Source organism: Littorina saxatilis, linkage group LG1, assembly GCF_037325665.1.
Source record: "Littorina saxatilis isolate snail1 linkage group LG1, US_GU_Lsax_2.0, whole genome shotgun sequence".
NCBI lineage: Eukaryota > Metazoa > Mollusca > Gastropoda > Littorinimorpha > Littorinidae > Littorina > Littorina saxatilis.
Window position 1 is genome coordinate 29,707,584 of NC_090245.1, and position 23,985 is coordinate 29,731,568.

Genomic DNA, 23,985 nt, shown 5'->3' on the forward strand with positions numbered 1-23,985 from the left:
GTTGCATTATATTATGAGTGTTTATGTCTGTAAGTGCATCCTCGCACCCCCTAATTGGCGTAGAGGCATGTCCCCCGGGTGGGGATGGGGGAGCCTTCTCTACTAACTTCTGAGAGAAGGTCGCATCACTCTCGATGCCGTGAACCTAATTAGGATCTTTTTCTTGTCTCTTCTCTATTTCTGCCTCCCCAAAGCCCTTTCACTTACCTTTTCCAACCCACAAAATTCTCCTGTTCACCTGCTTAAAAGAGAAGAGGCACCATGGTGCCACGCCTGTGATAATAGTTTTACTGATACATAGTTTTACTGTGATACATTTTCTGACTTTGTTTTTTGAAATTGGTTTAATTTAAATTTGTGTAATGTTAAACTCATGGGGTCCTGATTTGGCCTATATGGTCCGCTGGACCCAAAAAGCAACAGATATCATCATTGTAAGTGCATGTTAACGTTGTTAGGTTTAGTATGTGCCTGCGAATTAATATGTGTGTTATTGAGAGAGAGTGAGAGACTGATTGAGAGTGAAAGAGCGATGGAGAAAAAGAGAGAGAGAGAGATAGGAGAGAGAAAGTGGGGGGGGGGGGGTGGGGGAGAGCAAGATATGATGGAACTTTTTTTTTATAAGAATAGATGTTAAAGACTACATCTTTTCTTACAACCTGTATATGCTTCATTGTCTTTCCATAATTTCTAGTAATTAAGAAAATGGAGTGTGTTGCAACAACAAACATTAAATAAATAAAACCACACCTTAAAACATTGAGTACGAGGCTCAGGCAAAACAAAGATTCATCAATTGCAAGGAAACAAAACGCTCTCAGTGTGTACCAAAAGAAAAGGTATTCGGATTGTGAACATGCAGCTGATGAAAGCCAATGAACGCATTTAGGAGTATGACATAGCACAGTGCAAAAACTAAAAACAGCTGAAGGATTCAAACAACACAAATGAATGTCACTTGTCATCAAAAGTGCATCGTAAATTTAAAACCTGAACCAATTTGATACTATATTAGATACATTTTATTTTCATTTTCATTACTTTATTGTCCCATCGCTCGGAAATTTGGATCGCTTCCTCCCAGTGGAAAGCAGTATGTAGCAGCAACAGAGCCGCGGTACCCAGGTGTGTGCGTGTTTAGGTGTAATCAGCCGAGGTCTTTTATGTGCCACGTACAGTGGTGACACGGAGGTGGAACATGGATACCGTCTCTGAGTCTGCACATAAAGCTGACCCGTGTCCGTCCCGACACGGATTCAAACCTGTGACCCTCAGATCACAAAGTGCTCTTCCAACTGAGCTACCGGGCCCTATAATAAAAACAATACCAGCGATTTTCTGTTTGAACAAGGAACAGATTCCTTTAACTGAAAATCAAGTTAAATAGGTTAATCTTTAAAAAAAAAAAATAACAAACTAACACACACACTAAAAAAAAAAAACCCCACACACACAGCGCAGTTGTGTGTGCGAATATGTGCGACTGGCCCTGGTAATGCGAAAAAAACAGGCACTTGAAGTGAATATTAGTGTGTTAAAGTCATTCTGCACAGTCATTTAACATCCTAGAAAGGAGTCATTCGAGCACACCAATTTTCGATTCAGGTGCCTGTCTAGCCTTTCCAATCTGTCTGGATGACATCCAGTGCAACCACTGCAACAAAAGTAGATCCAAATTGACTGGTTCTTTCCTTTATATCCAAGGACAGGCGTGTCAAGGGTATAAAAACTAATTTCTTATAACAGACACTTTCTTATAACGGAGTATTTCTTATCCGGAGAATTCTGAGTGGAAGAAAAGACATTTGGCAGGGAAATAAACATTCCTTTTTTTGTAAGCTACGTTTCTTATAAGTGAGGTTCTTATAAGTGGGTTCGACTGTGATACGGATTGTGTAAAAAATGCTTTATTTGTGAGCCTGTTTGTGTGTGTGCTCGCATATTACATGTTTGGTGAAACGAACAGCTAGTAGCTAAAAGTGTATCAAAGTGCTAGGGCCACTTCATTGAAGCATCATCCTGCATAACCTTTTCCCTATAAACATTGACAATCTGGTTTGACACTTTTTCAAGCAAATCAACTCTTTTAACTCATGCATTCTCCTTCCATTCAAACTCAGCTCAGCCAAACTCACCACGCAGTCAAGTGAAAACAAGAAAATGATAAGCCTGCATTTATGCTGAACTTTATTGTGATCTGACAAAAAGCAATGCACACACACACAGTGACACCCACACATACAAACAGCAAGTTGATTTCCCACCTTTGTGCAGAATGAGCAAGAAGTCTCTGCTCATATTCTCCTTTTACAAACTTCCTGAACACCGGTGAAATTCTATCAAAAGAAAGCGCAAGATGTATGTTTTCAAAATGTGTCAAAACATCTTCTACAAAATTAATAATAATAAAAGACAAGTAAGAGAAGATGGAAAAGAAAAGAAAACAAAATGCATTATTTCCTTTTGACATTCTCTTCGCAACATTATAGCTTCAGCACGAGTAAGTAATTGTTTCTGATCGAAGTTATTTTAGCATATAGGTTTATTTTTATTTTTTTATGGTCTTAACAGTTAAACATGTATTACGTTATCATTAAGATTCATGCTTTGTTAGCACTAAGCAGTTGTTTTAATCAGTCTGGTTTTCTCTTGTTTTCATCTTATGAACATTCTAAATGTTAGACTAACTTATTGTCTTGTACAGAATAACAACTGTGTGAATGGTGCTATACTGAATGAAAGAGTGTGACATGAAGTTCTTGTACATCATTGTAAAGAGTGTGAATGACGTTTTAGTTTAGATGTCAAGCGCTTAGAGCAAGCCTTTTTAACGAAAGTTTTTGATTTAGCGCTATATAAATGTTCTTATTATTATTATTATTATTATTATCTGATCAAGACTTTTCTGGCCAAGTGAAAGTACATAGTATACACACACCTCAAAACACCATTCAGGACTGCAGGGACTGCTGGCACAGAAAATGTCAAAACCAATATAAAGCAGAACTTTGACAAGCTAATGTTCACAAGCAACATAACCTCCTCTTAAAAGAGGTACTATAGGTGCTATGAGTAACTTGTAGCATCATCATAATTACGGTACTCGCCCGCCAGTGAGTGATATTACAAGGTGTTTAGTAAACCGCGGTATAAACAAAAATGCAAAAGGAATTCAGTCAAACCTACCCTGGAGACCACCAACCTATTATGACCACCTCAAAGAATCCCTATAGAGTTATTTCCTTGTGAAATAATTCAACATTCCATAACTCCTCCGAAAACGGCGTATTACTGCCTAAATGGTGGGGTAAAAAACGGTCATACACGTAAAATTCCACTCGTGCAAAAAACACGAATGTACATGGGAGTTTCAGCCCATGAACGCAGAAGAAGAAGAAGAAGAACATTCCATAACGACCAACCATCAATAAACTTGTCCCTTTGGTTGGTTGTTGTATACAGGATCAACTGTACTTGAACGAAAGGGTCACGGTAACTGGTCAAAATAAGTCAAAATGACAAAGCAACAGCTTATTTTGAAACACAAACGCATAAAATGCAATGAAAACTAGTAGGACCGACTGGTTGACAATTGTCTTTTCTGGTACTTTTGCAAAAAAACTTGGTAAAATGATGGAAATTTCCGGTTCATGCCAACCCTGACTTGCTGATCTGAAAAGTCTGTTCCACCAAAGTAAGGACAGTAATACTTCATTTAATGTTCAGGTTAAAAATCTGTCACAACTGAAATCATAATTTTCATAAAATTTGTTCATGTCTGCGACGAATCCCATCAAGATGCTCTGGATGTTACTACATAGGGGGTGTTCTGACCCCCCATCTGGAAGTGAAAACCCCCCCCCCCCCCCCCCCCCCGCTTCAGTAATCCAAACTGTCCGCAGAAGACCATTTGGTATCACTAGTACTTTCCCTGGGGAACAATCAAGGAAAATGGTGCAATCTGAGCAATCAGCTTTTCTTTATTTCCAAAATTATTTTTTTCTTTTTTGTGTCTTCATTTAAAAAAAAACAAATTTAGGCTAGGTTTTTTTCCCCAGAAACACTGGATGCCCCTTAATTTTTGATAAGGATGAAAGTCGCTTGTTCATTCCAATGCTTGTTATTCTCTCAGGTGCCAGGAGAAAAGGTTCCGTACAACTCTCGCTTACTCTATTACACATGTCGTATGCATTAAGAGCGATTACTTCCCTTTGGTTATTTGATATCTTAAGGGGAGGTGGGCCAGTGCACTACCTTTTTTTCAATTTTGAATGTTTTATTGTGTCTGAATGTTATTTTATGAAAGAAATGAACAAATGATGACAAAGAATAGTCACTTTTTGTATTTTCGGTTGCTGGTTTTTGTTTTACGCGACAAAAACAGTCAAAATACAGACAAAAGTGGAGTACAGGAGATACACGGATTTTCATCAGATGTGATTGTCACACTTCTAATTATTGTTTTATTTTATCCTTCTGGGTATGCTCTAGGGGATTACGAAGCAGATTTTGTTTATTATATTTATATTTGGAGTTAGGAACACTTCTTTGTTACAACTGTCAAACTTTAGGGTAACGCTTGCGAAATTATTTTTTGAAATAATCTGGATAAGACTATAATAAAATTTCAGCAAAATCCCTTCGTAATCCCCCAGAATGTTATATTCTGCACAAACTACAAAAGAAAATATTGCTCTAGCTAAATTACAGCCAGAGAAATCGCGTAACCCAAGACGTAACCGTAGGCAAAATGGCTGAACTGAGAAAAACGACATTGAAGATTGAACACCACAGAAACACTATTGAAACAGACACACAAGGACAAAACTGTGTTATGAATGAACAGCTTAGTTTATTTGAATTGCAAACTACTTAGCCTTTAGCACGCCAGCAGAGAATTTATGCGTCCATCCCTTCTTTCCCTCTGTCAACCAGCATGGGGATACTGCCCCAGCGCTAAACGTGTATCAATGACCCGATTCTCGTTTGTATTTGCATGCGAGAATAACAGTATTTTTAACGGTAACTTACTTGAGCCAGAACGAGACTTATTTCCTTCCGTTATCTTGTCGATTTGTTGGTTTCCTCGAAGTTTTCTGCTTTTGTTTTTACATCGATACAGTACTTTGGTGCTTCGACAAGCAAGATGGAGGATGATGAGTTTGAAACTTTCGTTTGAGTTGTTTTTTGACAACAAATCGTACGTGGAATCTGAACGATTTACTGAGGAAGCTCTTCGCAATCAACTGTGTATCGCGGTGAAGAAAATGACACAGTTCGTCAAGACAGTGACGGAATTTACGAAAGTGCAGATTGATACAAACAGTTGCTGATCCAGTTTCGTTCGGGAAATGGCAGGCCCAGCAAACATTACCGATAATCTGACTGATGTTGGATACTTTCTCCTGTTTTTGTTTTTTTTGCGTAGCAAATGCTCAACTTGCTTGTCGAGGAGATACTGCACAGAAACTGACTCAAATTCAGCGCAAAGCAAGCCAGTGCCGAGACGTAAAAAGTGTGCTGCATGGCGTGTTCGGAAATGGCGACCTGTGGATCTGCGTGGAGATCAAAGCTTTCCTCTGTATCGGAAACACCGACAGAATCCAAACTTTGGCCTAGTACCAGCGGAACTACTTGTTGTTGCTAACCGAACTAATAAAGACATTGTCCTCTTTCTTATTTCGAGCCATTGTTATCGTATCAAAGGTTGTTTCTCAAGGAAAAATTCGCTTTCGGTTGTCATCGATCGTTTGATGTGTAACCAGGATGTTGTAAAACCGAGTAAACTTCGGGTGTTCCCGTCATGGCCGAGAGTCTCTTCGGTAGTTTCCGTATGCAAAATTCGTAAGCTGAGCATGCGCACTCACAAAGTAAACTGGTTCCCGATTTCGGTTTATGAAACGAACCAATGGATGTCGAGTACCTTCCAAATAAGGACATTTCCGTTCGATTACGATTGCTGCCTTTGCAACGGACAAGTGGCTGAGTGAATGGAACATTCATCAAAACACTGATGTCATGTTATAGGTCAAGAGCTGCTGCGCAGTTTCGTATGTCGTGAATGCACTGTTTTGCTGAGGACAAAGCCGTAACTAGCCTTTGAAAGGAGACATTTTTTGGCGGGGGAATATCGACTACAGAAGACAATCAATGCCACACATGTTCACATTTTGTCTTTATTGACAGATAAATAGGACACTTTTGACAAAAACACTGACACACATGGATGATAGGTATGTTATGGAAACATAATCTGCTAAAATACCCAAAACAGTGTTTTGAACGATTTGGTCAATTTTGCACTGGCCCACCTGCCCTTAACATCGCTCTGCCTCATTCTGTTTGAGATGGAAATTCCATTCAAATCCGTTTGATCACCTCATTTAATCACAAACGGGCTGACTCAAAAGGATCAACATTTGACACACACATGAACACACGTGCCCGAATGCACGCACGCACACAAGTACGCACACACACACACAGATGTTTGGAGCTTCCACCAGAGACTATAGAGTATACTCTATAGTCTCTGCTTCCACTAAACGATTAAACTGAACAGCTTATTAAAATGCAGCTAAAATGCAGTGCATGTGAACATTAAAAAGCATGTTCTTTTTGTAAGCAAACAGGCAAGAAATGCAGCAACTATTTACAGTCCATACTACTTGTACGCTTTACACTGATAAACTATTCAAGACAAAATGTGTTACAATATAGAGCAGTAAGTATTTTGTATCTGTTACAGTGAATATGTTTAATCAGGGAAAATTTAGATAATCCTAAACAAAATTGTAACATACATATTGGCAGCAGGCTGGTTCAAACAGGGAATGTATTAATGAACTTTCTTTATTTCTTTATTTGGTGTTTATTAATGAACTTTCTTTCTTTCTTTATTTGGTGTTTAACGTCGTTTTCAACCACGAAGGTTATATCGCGACAGGGAAAGGGGGGAGATGGGATAGAGCCACTTGTCAATTGTTTCTTGTTCACAAAAGCACTAATCAAAAATTAGCTCCAGGGGCTTGCAAAGTAGTACAATGTATTACCTTACTGGGAGAATGCAAGTTTCCAGTACAAAGGACTTAACATTTATTACAAAAATTGACTATATTCTATACAAGAAACACTTATCAAGGGTAAAAAGAGAAACAGAATCCGTTAGTCGCCTCTTACTGGGGAGCATCAGGTAAATTCTTCCCCCTAACCCGCGGGGGGCTATTAATGAACTAATACTTTCAGTGAATGTACGGTTTACCTGAAACTTTGACTCGATCTTTCTTGATAAACTTGTGGATAATTTATGCTGACTCTCACCACAATTTTTTTAATCCCAGGTGATTTACTTCAGGTATCTGTGACAATTTTAAAACCATTGATATCTGAAATGTAACTTGGATCACTCTAATCATCACAGTTTGAAAACTTTTGTTTAAAATTGACACAAAAGCTTATCAAGATGTCTTCATTGCAAGCAGAAATAACAAACACTTCAAATATGCATTTACAGAAAATATTAACCCTTAGGCTGGTTGTCGCGACATGTCGTGCTACTCGCTCAGTCTGTTTGGTCGGTTCCGATTACCTCCCATGGATGCGAAAACCTATATGACCGTTTTCCTTTCTTTTTCTCTCTCTTCATTCACCAGTGGCTATGTAACATGTGTTACAGAATTGCACCAGTGTAAGGGTTTAAGTCAGAAACAGGTCAACATTTCAAAAAAAATAAACTTGCGGAACATTTTCACTGAAAACACAATCATACAACTATTATATAGATCTTGAAGAAACTAGTCAATCATATAATACTGCCAATAATCTATTTTTAAAAAACATATCCGTAAACACTGGCCTTTGTAAAAGCATGGCCAAAAAGTGTATGTGCAGAGAAGTATTCCAGTATTTTGGTGTGAAATAGAACCAAGAGAAATACAGAAGGTGCTTACATTTTGTAAATGAGTATCATGGGTTCTCAGAATATTCTAGTCCTCCTCGCAAAACTTGACAACCTGGAAAGATACTCATAACTGAAAGTTACAAGAAAAAATTCAGAAGTGATTATTCTAATTTAATACAAACTGGCATTCCTGTACATAATTAAACTTCAACTTACACATCTGTCATCATAGGCTGGTCTATAGACCGGTTTTTTTTTATCCTTTCAGTGGATATTGTTGTTATCAGAACATAGAAATGTGCAAGGTAACATAATTTATGTCTCATCACTTCTTGCACAGAATTTCTAATACAGTGGAACCGCCCTTTTAAGACCTACACAAATCTGAGAAAATCAGTCTTAAAAAGGAGGGAGTCTTAACATTCTCATGCAACCATTTTAGGCCCATATTTAAGCTGGTCATACTCTCTAAACCAGAACCCATCAAACAACACTTCATTGACGCCTTTGCAAATGTACTTGTTCCTTTGCTCAACTGGTGCCAAGTACTTAACCTTAAACCTGCACACCGGGATTTTACCATACAATACTGAACCAGGCATGATCATTTATAAGTTATACAAGACCTGAAACTCGTAACTGTAAATTACAAGAAAAACTTCAGAAGCAATTATTCCAATTTAATACAAACTGGCATTTCTGTACATAATTAAACTTTAACTTTCACATGTCAGCATAGGCTGGTCCATAGAAAATTTGTTATCAGAACATAGAAATGTGTGCAAACATAATTGAGCACACAACTTTTTTTCCCTTTAATCATCCCAGAAAACTTGCCAGGAAAAAATAACTGGGGAGAAAGAGACTGATAATTTATCACAACTCACAGCATGGAAAATTTTGCACACAGATGGGTGCAATGGCCTAGTGCTTAAGATATCAGCCTTCAGTAATAATAAGATCTTGTTTATCACAAAAAATAAAGCATTCAAGAATGTATAAAACATGAACAGCTTGTTAGGGATCACTTTTTGTTATCTGCGTGTGTGTGTCGGTGTGTGCAAATGACACCTGAAAACAACTGGAGTCTTGTTATTCCTACAGTTTCTGCACAGAATTATGTCATGATATTGACAGACAACAGCTGAATAGTAATACTGTATGTATAAGCATGGCAAATGGTTGGCATAACTAACTGATTTTTTTAAATTCTTCATGCACAAATAACATGAATAATGGCAATTTTCATATGGCAGGATGTTGCACCATTTTGCATGCTTTTACATGTACCCACAAGCCTAATTTAGCCTGCTTTGCGACTATGTCCCATCAGAATTTGGTTAAGGGGGACAAATGTCCCATTGTCTTTTTTCTCCAAGGCTGAACCCTGTTAATCATAGGTAATAATTTAACACCAAAAACAACGCAAAAGACATGATCGAACTGCATAATTATCTGCACATGGTACTGTAAAAGCATGAAAATCTGTCTCCCTGTTTTGGGGAATTCAAATGTTTTGCGAGTTAGCTTTTCTTAGCTTGGTCATACATGTACCTACAAATTGTAATCTACAGGATTTCGTAAACGCTACTCGCTACACAAAAATATTATGATATGACTCAAAAGTTTTCACAAAAATAAAACCCAGGTACATGTAGGTCAAATTTTTAAGTAAGGAAGAAGACACATTTTTTTGCCCTTCATAATGCTATTAACAGTGCAGCATACATGTATACATTTTATTTGAAATCAAAAAAAGGACAAATAAGTGTTAAAATGAAACAATCATTCATTACAACAAGGCAAAACTTCTAATTAATTTTAGGTGAAAAAATCATGTATTTTCTTCTTCTTCTTCTTCATACGCAGGCTATCAAAACTCCTGCGAGCACCGCCAATCTAAGCAAATAAATTCATCATCAATAATGATCTACCTAACCTTAGGGGTGGATTTTTGTGTCTATGGCTGTTTTTTATACCGTCACTTGGGCAGCCACACTCCGACTTCACGGAGCTTTAAGGAAGTTTGGGAAAACAGAAAGGCGAACGGTGATGTAGACAAAGGTAAGAAAATTGTCTTGAGAGAAAAAAGAGAGCAAACAGGAAAGAGGAACCCCCTAACTACCTAACAGCTAACTAGATAGCTCCTGTGGTTCCAAAGCAGGAGGGGCCCTTAATTTCACTATCCCACTGCGGCTAATTTATTATAAAAATAGTAGTTTACAATCATTGTGTTTTTGTATGAAACTCTAAATCTATTCTTTTCCAGAAAACATACATCTGTACATGTACTCGAACATCAGTGCAGTAGCCGTCATATTTGTGTACAAACAAGTTTTCATCACAAAATCTTGCAACAATGAGGTTTCTTTACAGTGTCCAATTAATAGTTACTGAACCAATTTGAAGGTGAAGGAGAAGAAGAAAACAAAGAAGAAAAATACTCTTTCTATACCTTCTTTCTAAATAGCAGCATATCCACGTTGTTTGTTTTTTAAGCTTTAAAGAAAATGGTTTACTTTCACCAAGAGCAAGGCATGTAGCACACGATCTAGCGCGTGTGTTTAATATCTTTGTCCTTGATGTACTCTGAATCGAAAAAGATGACGGTAATAGTAATGTCATCTCTGTAGAAGCGCACAATGGGTTGAGGCAGTGTCAGCTGAGCTGACACCTGCCCGTGGTCTGGGCCTAAGGCGCTGCGCAGCAGGTGCGTTGCTGTGTTGGAGTCTAGCGCTCGGTTCTTCAAACTGACACGTCGATTGGAGAGCACTTCATTCACTTCCTTGAGCGTAGCACCTTCGTTGGGCTTGTAGTTCACCAGGACCTGCTGTCCATCCAGGTGACCTGCCACCAGCTGAATGACCTTGTCCGGGCTGAGGCACTCCCAGAGTCCGTCGGAAGCTATCACTAAGAACTTGTCCTTGGGCGTGAGGATGTGATGCATCACTTCCGGCTCAGCGTCCAGGTAAGGGGGTGTGCGGTACTTGTGAGGGATAAGGTTGTCACCAAAGACACTCATCACATGCTTTGGGATCTGCTTGGTGTTTAGGAGGTGTTTCAGATCTGTCTTTGTCCATTTGTAACGCACATCACCGAAAGCACGAAGCGGGACAAGCTCTCCAAACAGGCGGCGGTTTTTGATGATGTTGGGGGCTTCGTTTGGATGGCACCGGGTTATCCGTTCAACTTCACTGGGGTTGTCTGCATTATGAGTATCAGAAAGAGGCACAGCCTCCCATCGGTTATCGTTGTGCACACCAAGAACGGCCTGTGTATCTCCAACGTTTGCGAGGAACAGGTCTGTTCCATCTATGTAAGCCACACAGCCTACAGCACCAGAAAAGGCAATGGCCAACGTGTCGAAGTAGCAAGACATATCCATACTCCCTCCCTGCAAGTTGCTTGGCAAAGCCTCTGTCACAATGTCACGGTCCAGGCGCAGAAAAGCACTGACCAGGGCATCCTTCACAGATTCCCCATCAAAGTGTGCAATGGCCATGGCCTCAGCTGCGAAATTCGCCAAGCTCTGTTTGTGTACTGTGGCAAGGTCTGTATTGACAAGGCGATTGGTGTCGCCAATGTGTTGCAATAGGTCAGTGGTGGGGTCAAGCTTACCATTGTTGATGGCCGCCAGAATATCATGCTCGGCCATCGCCACAGCGATGTAGCTGAGAAGACGATCACTGACAGCCTGAGCACAGGCGCACCCTCCATGTCCGTCAAATACACCGAAAAGTGAGGCACTGCCGTGAACCAAATGTCCCTGGGCACTGCGATCTTCAATAGGCTTGTTGGACTGAAAAAGAATTAAAACAGCAATGAGCAGTCAAATAATCTAAAAATAATGCTAGTTTCTGTGTCTGTCTGTGTGTTTGTATGATGACGATAGGCTCCGAAACGGCTGCACCGACTGAGACGGGAATTGCAGAGTAGGTTCTTCGCCACTCGAGTCGTGTAATAGGCTACTTCTGGAAAAGCAAACTTAAAATAATTCTATAACAAGAAGGGCAAAGCCCATACGACTCACATGCTTGACCTTGACTCTGTCTGTGCGGGCTTATAAGTTGTGTAATTCGAACATATGCAGCGTGTGAGAACATAAATGAGTGTGTGTGTGTGTGTGTGCATGTATAAGTGCATGCATACATATATATAGTTGCGTACGGGTACAGCTAGTATATTATACAGTATAAATATATGAGCCTGTGTCAAAAGGTGATCCTTGAAATGGGACATTCACATGCAAAATTCAGAATGCAAACAGAGCTTTGCAAATTTAATATAGTCATTTTGACTGTTTTAGGATTCTGTTTTTGACAAGATAACTGGTAGCACACCTTTTTGATAATGCCAGGACAAAGCTTGATATTTATGTGTGTCAACTGTAACGCAGGACACAGTGCTATGCTTAAAATTTTGTTCATAAAGTGTTAAAAATTAAAATAAATGGCTCAAAATCACATTTTTATATATATACATGCATTGTAAGCTAAGGATATATTGCTATTGCTTACATAGCTGAGACTGCTGGACTAAAAAAATGACGTAACCACTGTGTCTTCCGTACGATTGACACATAAGTCAAAATTTTCTTCTCACAAACGCAAAAATAGTTTCAGAGAAAAAGTTTAAGAACTCGAAGCTATGTTGTATTTATGGCATTGTAAATGTTTTGGTATCCAAACTTAGTTGGATTTCTATTCTGATTACTAAGATACTCATATTTGTGTGTCACTCGTAACGAGACATGACATTTTGTTTCAAAGCATATTGTTCACTTATTTAAAAAAAAAAGATGTAATTTTGGACAAAATTAGTAATAAGTAACTCATACTTATTGTTTGAATACAAAATGAGCCAGGCGAAACATACACAGGATGAGTTTTCAAATTTTGTGTGTCAATTGTAACATGTCCCGGAAGACATTAAAAATGTCCCGAACAATGAATAACTGCTGTGACAAGACATCAAGACACCACATTGAAATCTTTCTCAATTATCCTTAAGAATATCAACCACAGGAACTGTGCAAAAGGGGAAGCAAGACACATGCTGCTTTGGGTCATTTTTAGACTAATGTGTGTCAATCATAACGGCCTGCTGAAGACACAGTATGTCAATCGTAACGGTTCTGTAAAGAGGACGCAGTACAAATATTTTATTTTGTAGCCTAAAATAACTACATATGCCCTTCAACTAAGTTTTGTTCAGGCAGGTGTGAATCATTTTAAACTGTAATTCAAAAGACAGGAAACAAATTGGGAATTTTATAAGGAAATGGTCAATCATAACGAAAAGACACAGTAATTATAAAATATTTGAAATTTCAAAAATAAGAGTGTAGAAATAACATCTGAGTTTTTCTTTTGTCATGAGGCTTCAATGTAAAGGCTCTTTTCTTGATGTTAATGTACTGAAAGCTATCAAATATATAATTAAAATTTAAATAAGAAAATTGCAGTCTTAAATTTGAGAAATTTAGGACATGAACCGTAACTCAAATTTTTCATAAATATTCAAAGATGTTTTGGGTGCAAACTCATTTGAGCAAATCATTTTGCCCATTTCGCGTAATCGGCAAAATGCTGCCCAATACGAGAAATCGGCAGTGTTTTGCCGAAATCGGGTAAAGGCTTCTACCATTTTGTGAAATTGGCAGCCATTTTTTGGTTTTAAAGTTCTCAAATGCCTGGTATATCATCACACTTAGACAACTAGATACTCGAATGGATAGATATTGCAATAATCGATAAGTTATGGCAAGTTATTGCAGAAACTTGAGAAAGTGTAGTTTTCATGCATTTCCGGAGTTATGCTCGACACAGACCAACATAGACCATACAAAACATAGTAGGGAGGTAAAGCAATGTTAATGCACTGTTCTGGTGACACAAAAAGTAACAGACTAGCTGTCGCTTTTGGCGAAATGGGCAAATTTTAGAAGCCTCTCCGCATTTTCGGCAAAATGCTGCTCATTTCACGTAATGGGCAGCGTTTTGCCGATTACGCGAAATGGGCAAAAATTTTGGCGATTCCGCGAATTCCGCATGACATATATTTCCAGAAATGACCAAATTTATTCAGAATACTGTCATTTCTTAACACTTCTTTTAACTGCAAGAATTGGACAACCGCTAAAAACACTCTTTCTTTTTTTCTTCTGGTGCCTGTGCAGGCTCCCAGGCTGAACAAACCTTGAAGTTGAAGCCACAGTAACCTAGCCTGCTCCACACTTGGTATTACACAATCGAGCTCATCCCGGACTGACAAGCGCCCAGTCACATCATACCCATGTTGCCTCTGCTACACCTACCCGAGAACACTAAGTCTTGAGAATTTTCAGCCGCTGGGTTAGATATGCAGTAGAAATCAGGGATGGGACAAATTTATGCTATAAAGAGAGGAAACAAGAAGAGCAAACGCTCGATCGAGTCACTTTCGCAGTTCTGAATATTATATGAGGCATCAGATGGACAGGAAGAAATTGCTATTCACAACACAATGAGTCACGTTCACATAAAATTTGAGCCCGGTCACTTTTATAGTTTCCGAGAAAAGCCCAACGTTAAGTTGTGTGTTGCCGAACAGAAAAGGCTAGTTATCTCCCTTGTTTTTCTGATAACGTTCGTAAAAGGCTACAGATGTAAATACTTTGATGTAAAGAATAATCCTACAAAGTTTCAATCACATCCGATGAACTTTGTCAAAGATATAAAATGTCTAATTTTTCCTTTGACGCTGACCTGTGACCTTGAAAAAGGTCAAAGGTCAACGAAACCATCGTTAAAGTGTAGAGGTCATTGGAGGTCACGACTAAACAAAATATGAGCCCGATCGCTTTGATAGTTTCCGAGAAAAGTCCAACGTTAAGGTGGTGTCTACGGACGGCCGGCCGGACGGCCGGCCGGACAGACTAACACTGACCGATTACATAGAGTCACTTTTTCTCAAGTGACTCAAAAAGCTAAGAAAATCCAAATTAAGGGGAGGGGCGGGGCGACAAAAAGGCCAGAGGGAAGTATCAAACTCACTCTATCATGAGGGCCATACTTTCAATAAGCCTTGACCACTGCAAGCAATTGGCAGAGGCGTCATGAATGAACGGGTCACTACTTTGTCCTCACTAGGTCAAGCAGAGACACACATTACTGATGACGCAATTCAGCCACTGACCTGAAGCTGGTTCTTGACGTAGGACCTGACAGGTCCATAGCTCTCCTCCACCGCCTCTTCGTTCATACGGAGGATAGAAGTGACCATCTGGGGGGTCAGTCGAGGGGATTGCACGGCGTCCGGAATCCTCGCATTTCTGAGCTTGAAACGAATCAAGTTGGCGCCACTTGCCTTGTTTCTCTTTGGCATCGCCGTTGAAATCGTTCTGCACCATGTTTCGACTACTTTCGCGTGTTTGCCATCGAATGGATTGACTTTTACCCATCGATACATTCTCCTTAAGTCTGTTCTATTAATCCAAACGGCTTTCTCTGGGTTGAGGTTCTGTTTCACACTGCTTACATCGTGGATGGTTTCACCGTATCTACTCAAAATCTACCAAATTCAAGACAATCATACACTTCTCCACGACTCACTTATCACGCTGAAGGTCACACATCCCCTGTTCAGTTGAGCTGTAAAACGGAGCTGTAATTTAAAGCGGTTGTTTTAACGCGATATGACAGTCGTAAGGATGTACTGCTCTTATTTTCAAGCTCAGGTTATGCGAGCAAAACAAGTATTTCCCACGCAAACACAAGTTTTGGTCGTGTCGAAGGTATCGCCTCGTCAGTTTGTCAAGATAACTCTGTTCGTGACTCCTGTGTGTTACCCCCCTTTACTCGATGCTTTCTCCTCCCCCGCGGCAGGTGTGTGCTCTCCTGGAAGGACAGACAATGTCAGTCCTGAAAGTGCTGTCTGCAAATATCAGTGTTACCAGAAACAAAAATGATGATGTAAATGCCAGCTCAGGGAGCGTTTTCTCAGCCCAGTTTTTCAAGGAACGCGGTTTTGTTCTGCTCACTAACACTTGAAAAAAATAAAATAAAAATAATTGACAGCAGCCACACTAATCATGATACAAAACTCAAGCCCAGAAATTAACAACGACGCACTAAAGTTCAACATAAACGGCGGCTGAGCTCAGTGCTTTAACCCCCTCCCCCCTCCCCTATCCAACACCTCAAACATTTTTTAAAAGAAGATAATAAAGTGGTTGGACATAACTATCCTTAGCGGATTATGATTTTATTCAGTTATTCTGCAGAAAAGACAAATGCCGCGGACAAAAACCGTTCTTTTCTGCAGCATTTCTGCATAATGTCATCTTTCGCCGAAGCAGCGTTTTTTTCTGCAGCAAAACATTTTACTGCAGTAAAATTGAAATCAAGAATGCTGCAGTAAAACGGTGCTGTTGTTTTACTGCAGAAAACCTGTTTACATTTTTTTCTGCATATTTCGCTGAAGCAACGTTTTTTACTGCAGTAAAACAGTTTTTCTGAAGCATAATGTTTACTTGGTTTTCTGCAGCATTATTGCGATTAATTTTTTCTTCAGAATAGTCTGTGACAGTTTTTCTGGAGAAAAACGAACGACCTTGTAAAGTAGCGTTTGTATTCGTCGCCCCCTGGGATAGTATAATAGTTTGTTCCGCAGACTTTTACCAATGGCGGCCGAACGTGAACAATTTCTGAAGCAAATCTCGAACACGAAGTGGACTACTGCGTTCGTCTGGGAAAATGTGACAATGTTGCTGACAGGTGACATTGTTTAATTTGAAACTTTGAACTTCCGGCGGAAAGGAAAGACAAAATACATTCGTGTCACGCACAACTATTGGTAAGTTCTGGGTGAGTCCATCTCTTGACAGACTCGGAGGGGGGCTCGCCGTGCTCCAACATTATAATGAGCCAGTAAAAAATGCTGCAGAAAAAGTGTAAACAGGTTTTCTGCAGTAAAACAACAGCACCGTTTTACTGCAGCATTCTTGATTTCAATTTTACTGCAGTAAAATGTTTTGCTCCAGAAAAACCCGTTGCTTCGGCGAAAGATGACATCATGCAGAAATGCTGCAGAAAAGACAGTTTTTCTCCAGCATTTCTGTTTTTCTGCAGAATAACTGAATAATGCCAAAATGCTGAAGAAAAAGTGTAAACATCACCGTTTTAATGCAGCATTCTTGATTTCAATTTTACTGCAGTAAAACTGTTTTACTGCAGAAAAAAACGTTGCTCTCGCAAAAGATGACATTATGCAGAAATGCTGCAGAAACAAACAGTTTTTCTCCAGCATTTCTGTTTTTCTGCAGAATAACTGAATAAAGTCATAATCCGCTAAGTTAACTGTGCCGGGTGTTGCGGATGGGGAACTGACTCAACTTAAATTTAGCACGTCTGGCTGAAATACCACCACATAATAAAAACAAAAACAGCCTCAAATTAGCAGTTTAGAACCACTGGAACTGACCAAATACTTGAAGCACATCAGTTTGACAAATCTTTGCTCTTGGTAGGAGAGGCTACGTCAATGCGGGGGCCGGCATTACAGGGGTGTTCTCTCGTGCTCGTGAAGCGCCATTTTAAAAACTGATCTTCACAAACAGGTGGGGCCGGCAGGGGTGTTCTATTGTGTCTAACACTCACAGTCACGTTGTACTTCCAAAGGTATTCTGCTGCTACACTATTTCCCCGGCCTCCCACACACGCAAACACAAACACATATAATGTCGTGTGCCTCTGCTCTATCCAGGACATAGGCCTAAAGTTTCAGAAGTCGACTACTTTTCAATGATGTACTATTGTTATCTATTGTCTGTCGCACTTTCTGACAATCGTAACAATGCACCTATTGGTAGACCTCACTTGTGTGAAAGTGCATTCGGGACCTGTGTGACGTTTTCATCTTTCGCCGTGTTGATATTTCGCTTCTCGGCCTCGTTGTGATCTAGAAAAAACTCTACACTGAACAAAAAAACACCCTTCGATAGTACTGATGAGCGACCTTGTGTACCTTACATTCATGGGGCCAAATTTGTCCAACCAATTTGTTTTATTTAACTTAGAAATTTGATTCATCCTAAAATGTTTCCTTCTTACTCAAGGGACGTAACCACTCAGTACACGTTTTCGAAGAATTCGATTTTGGGGTTGAAATCTATTAAATGTTACCACCAATTTTCTTCACATGCAAGAAACTGACATGCTTTTCTTCCTTAAATAATTTCACTTCTTAATTTTACCAGGAAACAACATTTCAGTCTTGAGTATATGTCGAGGGGGAAATATGTACACAGGCGAAAGATGAAATCGTGACACCGGCCCTGTTTTTGTCTGACCGTCTTTCTTGAACTGGGCATGCGTAGGCTACTTGGCTAGCAGTTTCAGAGACTGCACGCGCGCCAACCCAGAAGTTACGTGCATCCATGGCAAATCGGTAACAGGAGCTGCGCCCTATCTGAGACTGAGATACGAAGATGCTTTTCTGGTTGTCGATCAGTTCGGCTCTGCAAGGAAGAAGATAAGAAGCGAAAGGAAAAGCAGAAACGGATGAGGATACGCTTGAAGGCTGTCGTGATTCGCCTATACATCTTGAACACGTTGTACAGTTACCGTTTTTACATTTAGTTAAGTTTTGACTAAATGTTTTAACATAGAGGGGGGGATCGAGACGAGGGTGTGGTGTATGTGTGTGTGTGTGTGTGTGTGTGTGTGTGTGTCTGTGTGTCTGTGCATGTGTGTGTGTAGAGCGATTCAGACTAAACTACTGGACCAATCTTTATGAAATTTTACATGAGAGTTCCTGGGAATGATATCCCCGGACATTTTTTTCTTTTTTTTCGATAAATGTCTTTGATGACGTCATATCCGGCTTTTTGAAAAAGTTAAGGCGGCACTGTCACACCCTCATTTTTCAATCAAATTTATTGAAATTGATCCGGGTTCGATTCCCGGCATGGGCTGTCTGGTTTTTTTTATTTTTTTATTTTTATTTTTTTTATAATAAATTCTTGTTTACTATTGTTTATTATGAACGTTTTAATGTTTTATTTTACTGTAATAATTTTTTTAATTGTGTAAAATAAATAAATAATTTTTTTTATTTATTTTTTTTTAAAATCCAAGGGATCGGGTTCGATTCCCGGCATGGGCGGTCTATTTTTTTTTTTTTTTAATTCTTGTTTACTATTGTTTATTATGAACGTTTTAATGTTTTATTTTACTGTAATAATTTTTTTAATTGTGTAAAATAAATAAAAAAACTTTTTTTTTTAAATCCACGTGCACAAGACAAAAATTTTCATACTGGGGGAGCGAGCCAGTCTGAAGAGTACTCGGGTCCAGCGCCAGCGTTTTTTATCATGTTCTCATTCCAAAAACATATAAATATGTTATATTTGGATTAAAAACAAGCTCTGAAAATTAAAAATATAAAAATTATGATCAAAATTAACTTTCTGAAATCGATTTTTAAAAAAATTTCATCTTATTCCTTGTCGGTTCCTGATTCTAAAAACATATAGATGTGATATGTTTGGATTAAAAACACGCTCAGAAAGTTAAAACGAAGAGAGGTACAGTAAAGCGTGCTATGAAGCACAGCGCAACCGCTACCGCGCCTAACAGGCTGCCTTTTGCACTAGCGGCGGACTACGTTCAGTTTCATTCTGTGAGTTCCACAGCTTGACTAAATGTAGTAATTTCGCCTTGCGCGACTTGTTCACTTTACCACTGTTTTTTTTTCAGTTCCTAGTCTTGCGAACTAAATCTGTGGTGCTACTTTAGCTGAATGTTTTTCAGTAAAGGATCAGATGTTTTCCCATGGAATCTGTTTAAGCAATAAAGTTACGGAAGTGTTTTTTGACGTTGTGAAGCTTGGTCATATAGTTGGAACATTTTGGTCCTGGGTTGTTTTGTTCAGTGCTGAAACTCGTTTAACCAAAGTTGTCATGACCCAGTGCAGGTGCTTGAGGGTTTTGTCAGTGGCAAGGCTAAACTATCCTTAGCGGATTATGACTTTATTCAGTTATTCTGCAGAAAAACAGAAATGCTGGAGAAAAACTGTTTGTTTCTGCAGCATTTCTGCATAATGTCATCTTTCGCGAGAGCAACGTTTTTTTCTGCAGTAAAACAGTTTTACTGCAGTAAAATTGAAATCAAGAATGCTGCAGTAAAACGGTGATGTTGTTTTACTGAAAAAAAACAGTTTACACTTTTTCTTCAGCATTTTGGCATTATTCAGTTATTCTGCAGAAAAACAGAAATGCTGGAGAAAAACTGTCTTTTCTGCAGCATTTCTGCATAATGTCATCTTTCGCCGAAGCAACGGGTTTTTCTGGAGCAAAACATTTTACTGCAGTAAAATTGAAATCAAGAATGCTGCAGTAAAACAGTGCTGTTGTTTTACTAGTGCAGAAAACCTGTTTACACTTTTTCTGCAGCATTTTGCGGTACTGGCTCATTATAATGTTGGAGCACGCGAGCCCCCCGCCTCTGTCGAGAGATGGACTCATCCAGAATTACCAATAGTTACAAACTATTATACTATCCCAGGGGGCGACGAATACAAACGCTACTTTACAAGGTCGTTCGTTTTTCTCCAGAAAAACTGTCACAGACTATTCTGAAGAAAAAGTTAATCGCAATAATGCTGCAGAAAACTAAGTAAACATTATGCTTCAGAAAAACTGTTTTACTGCAGTAAAAAAACGTTGCTTCGGCGAAAGATGACATTATGCAGAAATGCTGCAGAAAAGACAGTTTTTCTCCAGCATTTCGGTTTTTCTCCAGAATAACTGAATAATGTCATAATCCGCCAAGAGCCAGTACAAAATGCTGCCTGCAGAAAAAAATGTAAACAGGTTTTCTGCAGAAAAACAACAGCACCGTTTTACTGCAGCATTCTTGATTTCAATTTTACTGCAGTAAAATGTTTTGCTGCAGAAAAAAACGCTGCTTCGGCGAAAGATGACATTATGCAGAAATGCTGCAGAAAAGAACGGTTTTTCTCCAGCATTTGACTTTTCTGCAGAATAACTGAATAAAGTCATAAACCGCGAAGGATACTAAACCACACGTGGTCTGTTCAGTGAAATGCTTGTACAGCGGCAAAAGTGAGACGAAGGAGGTTTCAGTAAATTCACAGTGTGGACGGAAGAAGGAAGGAAGGGAAAACAGACCGCCGTGCACACGAAGGGAAATCAGCACACTCCAGCGTATCAAATTGCGATGCCAGTGGAACGTCATCAGTCAAATCCTCTGCTCTAGGATGTGGTGCTTGGTGTGTGTGTGTCTGTGTGTGCACACTGATTTTGTGTGTACTTCTATCAGCTGCCATCAGCATTGAGTTGAGAAGTTTGCAACCACAAACTGATCGGCAAAAAATCTGGAAGAACTGACTCAGTGGTAAGTTGTCTGGTGGGGCATGTGACTTGTAAATTGTCTGTGTAAGCTTACTTGGATTTGCAGTCTCAGCATGGATACCGTCAGTTGTTCCAGTGATTAGCTTCGTCTAACCAGGTTGCTCAATGAGGGCTCTTGGTGTTGCATGTTAAAGCCCGGTGCTCATTAAATCAGTTCAGTTCATTATCATTGACAATTACCATTCTTGCAAGTTTGTAAAATGATCTTCATGACATTATTATACGAGTATAATTATTACGATAACAAATGGAAACATTACAATGACAGTTTTCTCCAATAAATCAGTTCAGGTCATTATCATTGACATTCACTGTAGCAAGTTTAATTGTGAAATAATCTTTGTTGACGATGTCACTTCTGTACAAAATCAAAACGTAGTAATAGTTTTCCGGCTTGTAGCTAGTCATGCCAGCATCATAATATGTGCTGTTACGCGGCCGTGATATGAATATATTTATGATACTGATAAACATCGGTGTGGCCACAAAACCTCCACATTTACTTACCCCAGTGCTCTGTCAGTGTTGATCGCCGCGCCTCTGTCATTCATGAAGTTGTGTTTGTATGTTCTCTCAAAGAAGAGGGTGAGCAACATACTTTATTCTTACCCTCTTTGGGTCTCTGAAAAGCAATTTTTATGTTAGTGTGGGACTGTCTTTCTTTGTCTGTAGCAGGGTGGCCCGTCTCTGAACAAATAGAATCAAGAGTAAACAAACAATGGGTTGATGGAAGCATTCCAAGCGGAGGAAGGTGCGTCGTGCACAATGGCATTCCTGTTGGTATGAGCAATTCGAGCAAGCGATTTGGTATGGGGATCTTTCATGCAGACTTTTAGCAAGGCTGTGACAACTGAATGAACAGAGAGCTTAGACGTGCCACAGGATATGAATAAGAAAAAAAAATCCACTTTTAGCTTTCAATTGCTGTCGATGGAATACAGTTGATGGAAGTGGTTTAAGTCCCAGACTTTCAGTGGGAGCGCGTTCACGTGTACAAAAACACACGGAACACACACACACTAACACTAACACACACACACACACACACACGCACACACACACACACACACACAAACACACACACACAAACACACACTAACACTAGCACACACACACACCCTAACACTAATACACACCCTAACACACACACACATACACACACACACCCTAACACTAACACATACACGCATACAAACACACACTCTCTCTCTCAGTCTCAGTCTCTCTCTCTCTCTCTCTCTCTCTCTCTCTCTCTCTCTCTCTCTCTCAAAAACACATGCATGCATCCACACACACCTCTTTCATCTCCACCCAACATGTTTATGAAACTGACCATGTAGCCAACTCTTTCACTTTGAAGTCGGTGAAAAATTGAATCCCCAAGGAACCCATTTCAGCCTGGCTTTCTCAGACGCATGTGAAGAGTCACGGTGCTTAATTGAGCAGAAAGTTGAGCGCATGATGGACGGAAAGGCACCGAAAAGGTGCTAAGTTTCCCAGATAAGGCACACAAAAAAATAGGTCTGTTTACGGTAACATAGGCCCAAAAAATAGGGTCGGTAGGTCGGGATTTTTTTTCTTTTCCAAAAAACATATTTTTACGTTATTTTGCCAAAAAAACAAAAGATTTTTTTTTTTTTTTTTTCCCCCAAATGCCAAAAAAAAGTCTAGGGTCGCGCGAAAAAAATAGGGTCGGTCGGGTTACCGTAAACAGACCTTTTTTTGGGGGGCCTAAGAAAGCGCTTTACGGCTTCTGTTGAGCTCGGTCATGACCGCATCAGTGCACCTTATTCTTACGAGGTGTATGGTAAGCTTGAGAAGGCACTGTGTTTTCAGACCTGTGCCTTGGAACTGCACGGGTTCTGTTTATCAGTGAATCTTTGTCTTGCACCGGTAGTACTCTCGGTCGTGAATGTTACATACTCAGGACATTTGTTATGTCAGTGTGAGTGCCGCTAAGATGACGTGTGTGGGGGGTAAAAAAAACATGATTTATTTCTGTCTCTCTCTCAGTCTTGGTCTGTCTGCCTGTCTACCGGTTGCATGGTTACTGTTTATCGTTGTCTTGCGAGTATTCTGGGTCAGTCGTGAATGATGCACATCCACTAGAGATTTGTCACAGAATTAGGCCAATTAGTGTGTCAGAGTGGGTATTTTGCGCAGTGTGTGTGTGTGTGTGTGTGTGTGTGTGTGTGTGTGTGTGTGTGTGCACGGTGTGTGTGTAGTATTGTAACCGATACGGCCGATTTGATATAATTACAATATAGATCAGTTCACTCATACCCTTTTCAGCAATATTGAAAAGAAAAGCAGCAAAAATTAAGCATTTGAAAGGGGGGCCGGTTTGGGGTCTCTCCTTGTTGAGTAGAAAGCCGGTTCATTTGTCCCCCCTAAGTCCAGCCCTGAAAAGACACAAGAGTTTTAGGAATAAGAAACCACTGGGATGCTGAACGACGCAAACATTAAAACCACTGAATGATAAAAAATTAAAAAAAAACTCCGCCTTTCTGTCAGTATAGGAACAATGGGCGCGGTGGTTCCACGGACTTGACGGATCGTAATGGAAACCACATGTGTCGCTGCTTGCGCTCAAGCAGTAACAGCTGCCACACAACAGATTCTGAACATCACACAGACAAGAAAGCTCTTGAGCTGCACTGCTGCACTCAAA

At 39.7% G+C, this 23,985-nt stretch overlaps 3 protein-coding genes across 4 annotated transcripts in view; 1 reads left to right on the forward strand and 2 right to left on the reverse strand.

Moving 5' to 3' along the window:
• Positions 1-23,985, reverse strand: part of LOC138966679 (regulation of nuclear pre-mRNA domain-containing protein 1B-like) — a 183,023-nt gene that overhangs the window by 28,522 nt on the left and 130,516 nt on the right. The gene's annotated exons all lie outside the window — the stretch shown is intronic.
• Positions 6,070-15,711, reverse strand: LOC138966525 (pyruvate dehydrogenase [acetyl-transferring]-phosphatase 1, mitochondrial-like). The gene is made up of 2 exons (XM_070338791.1): positions 15,077-15,711; positions 6,070-11,699 (listed from the first exon to the last, which is right to left on the reverse strand). Exons 1-2 carry the CDS (start codon positions 15,347-15,349, stop codon positions 10,452-10,454), a joined length of 1,521 nt encoding a protein of 506 aa, XP_070194892.1. The 5' UTR covers positions 15,350-15,711; the 3' UTR covers positions 6,070-10,451.
• LOC138966549 (ras-related protein Rab-35-like) overlaps positions 21,092-23,985 on the forward strand; it is a 45,294-nt gene continuing 42,400 nt past the window's right edge. The window contains exon 1 of the mRNA XM_070338831.1: positions 21,092-21,297. The gene's annotated coding sequence lies outside the window, so the exon portion shown is untranslated. The remainder of the gene's footprint in view (positions 21,298-23,985) is intronic.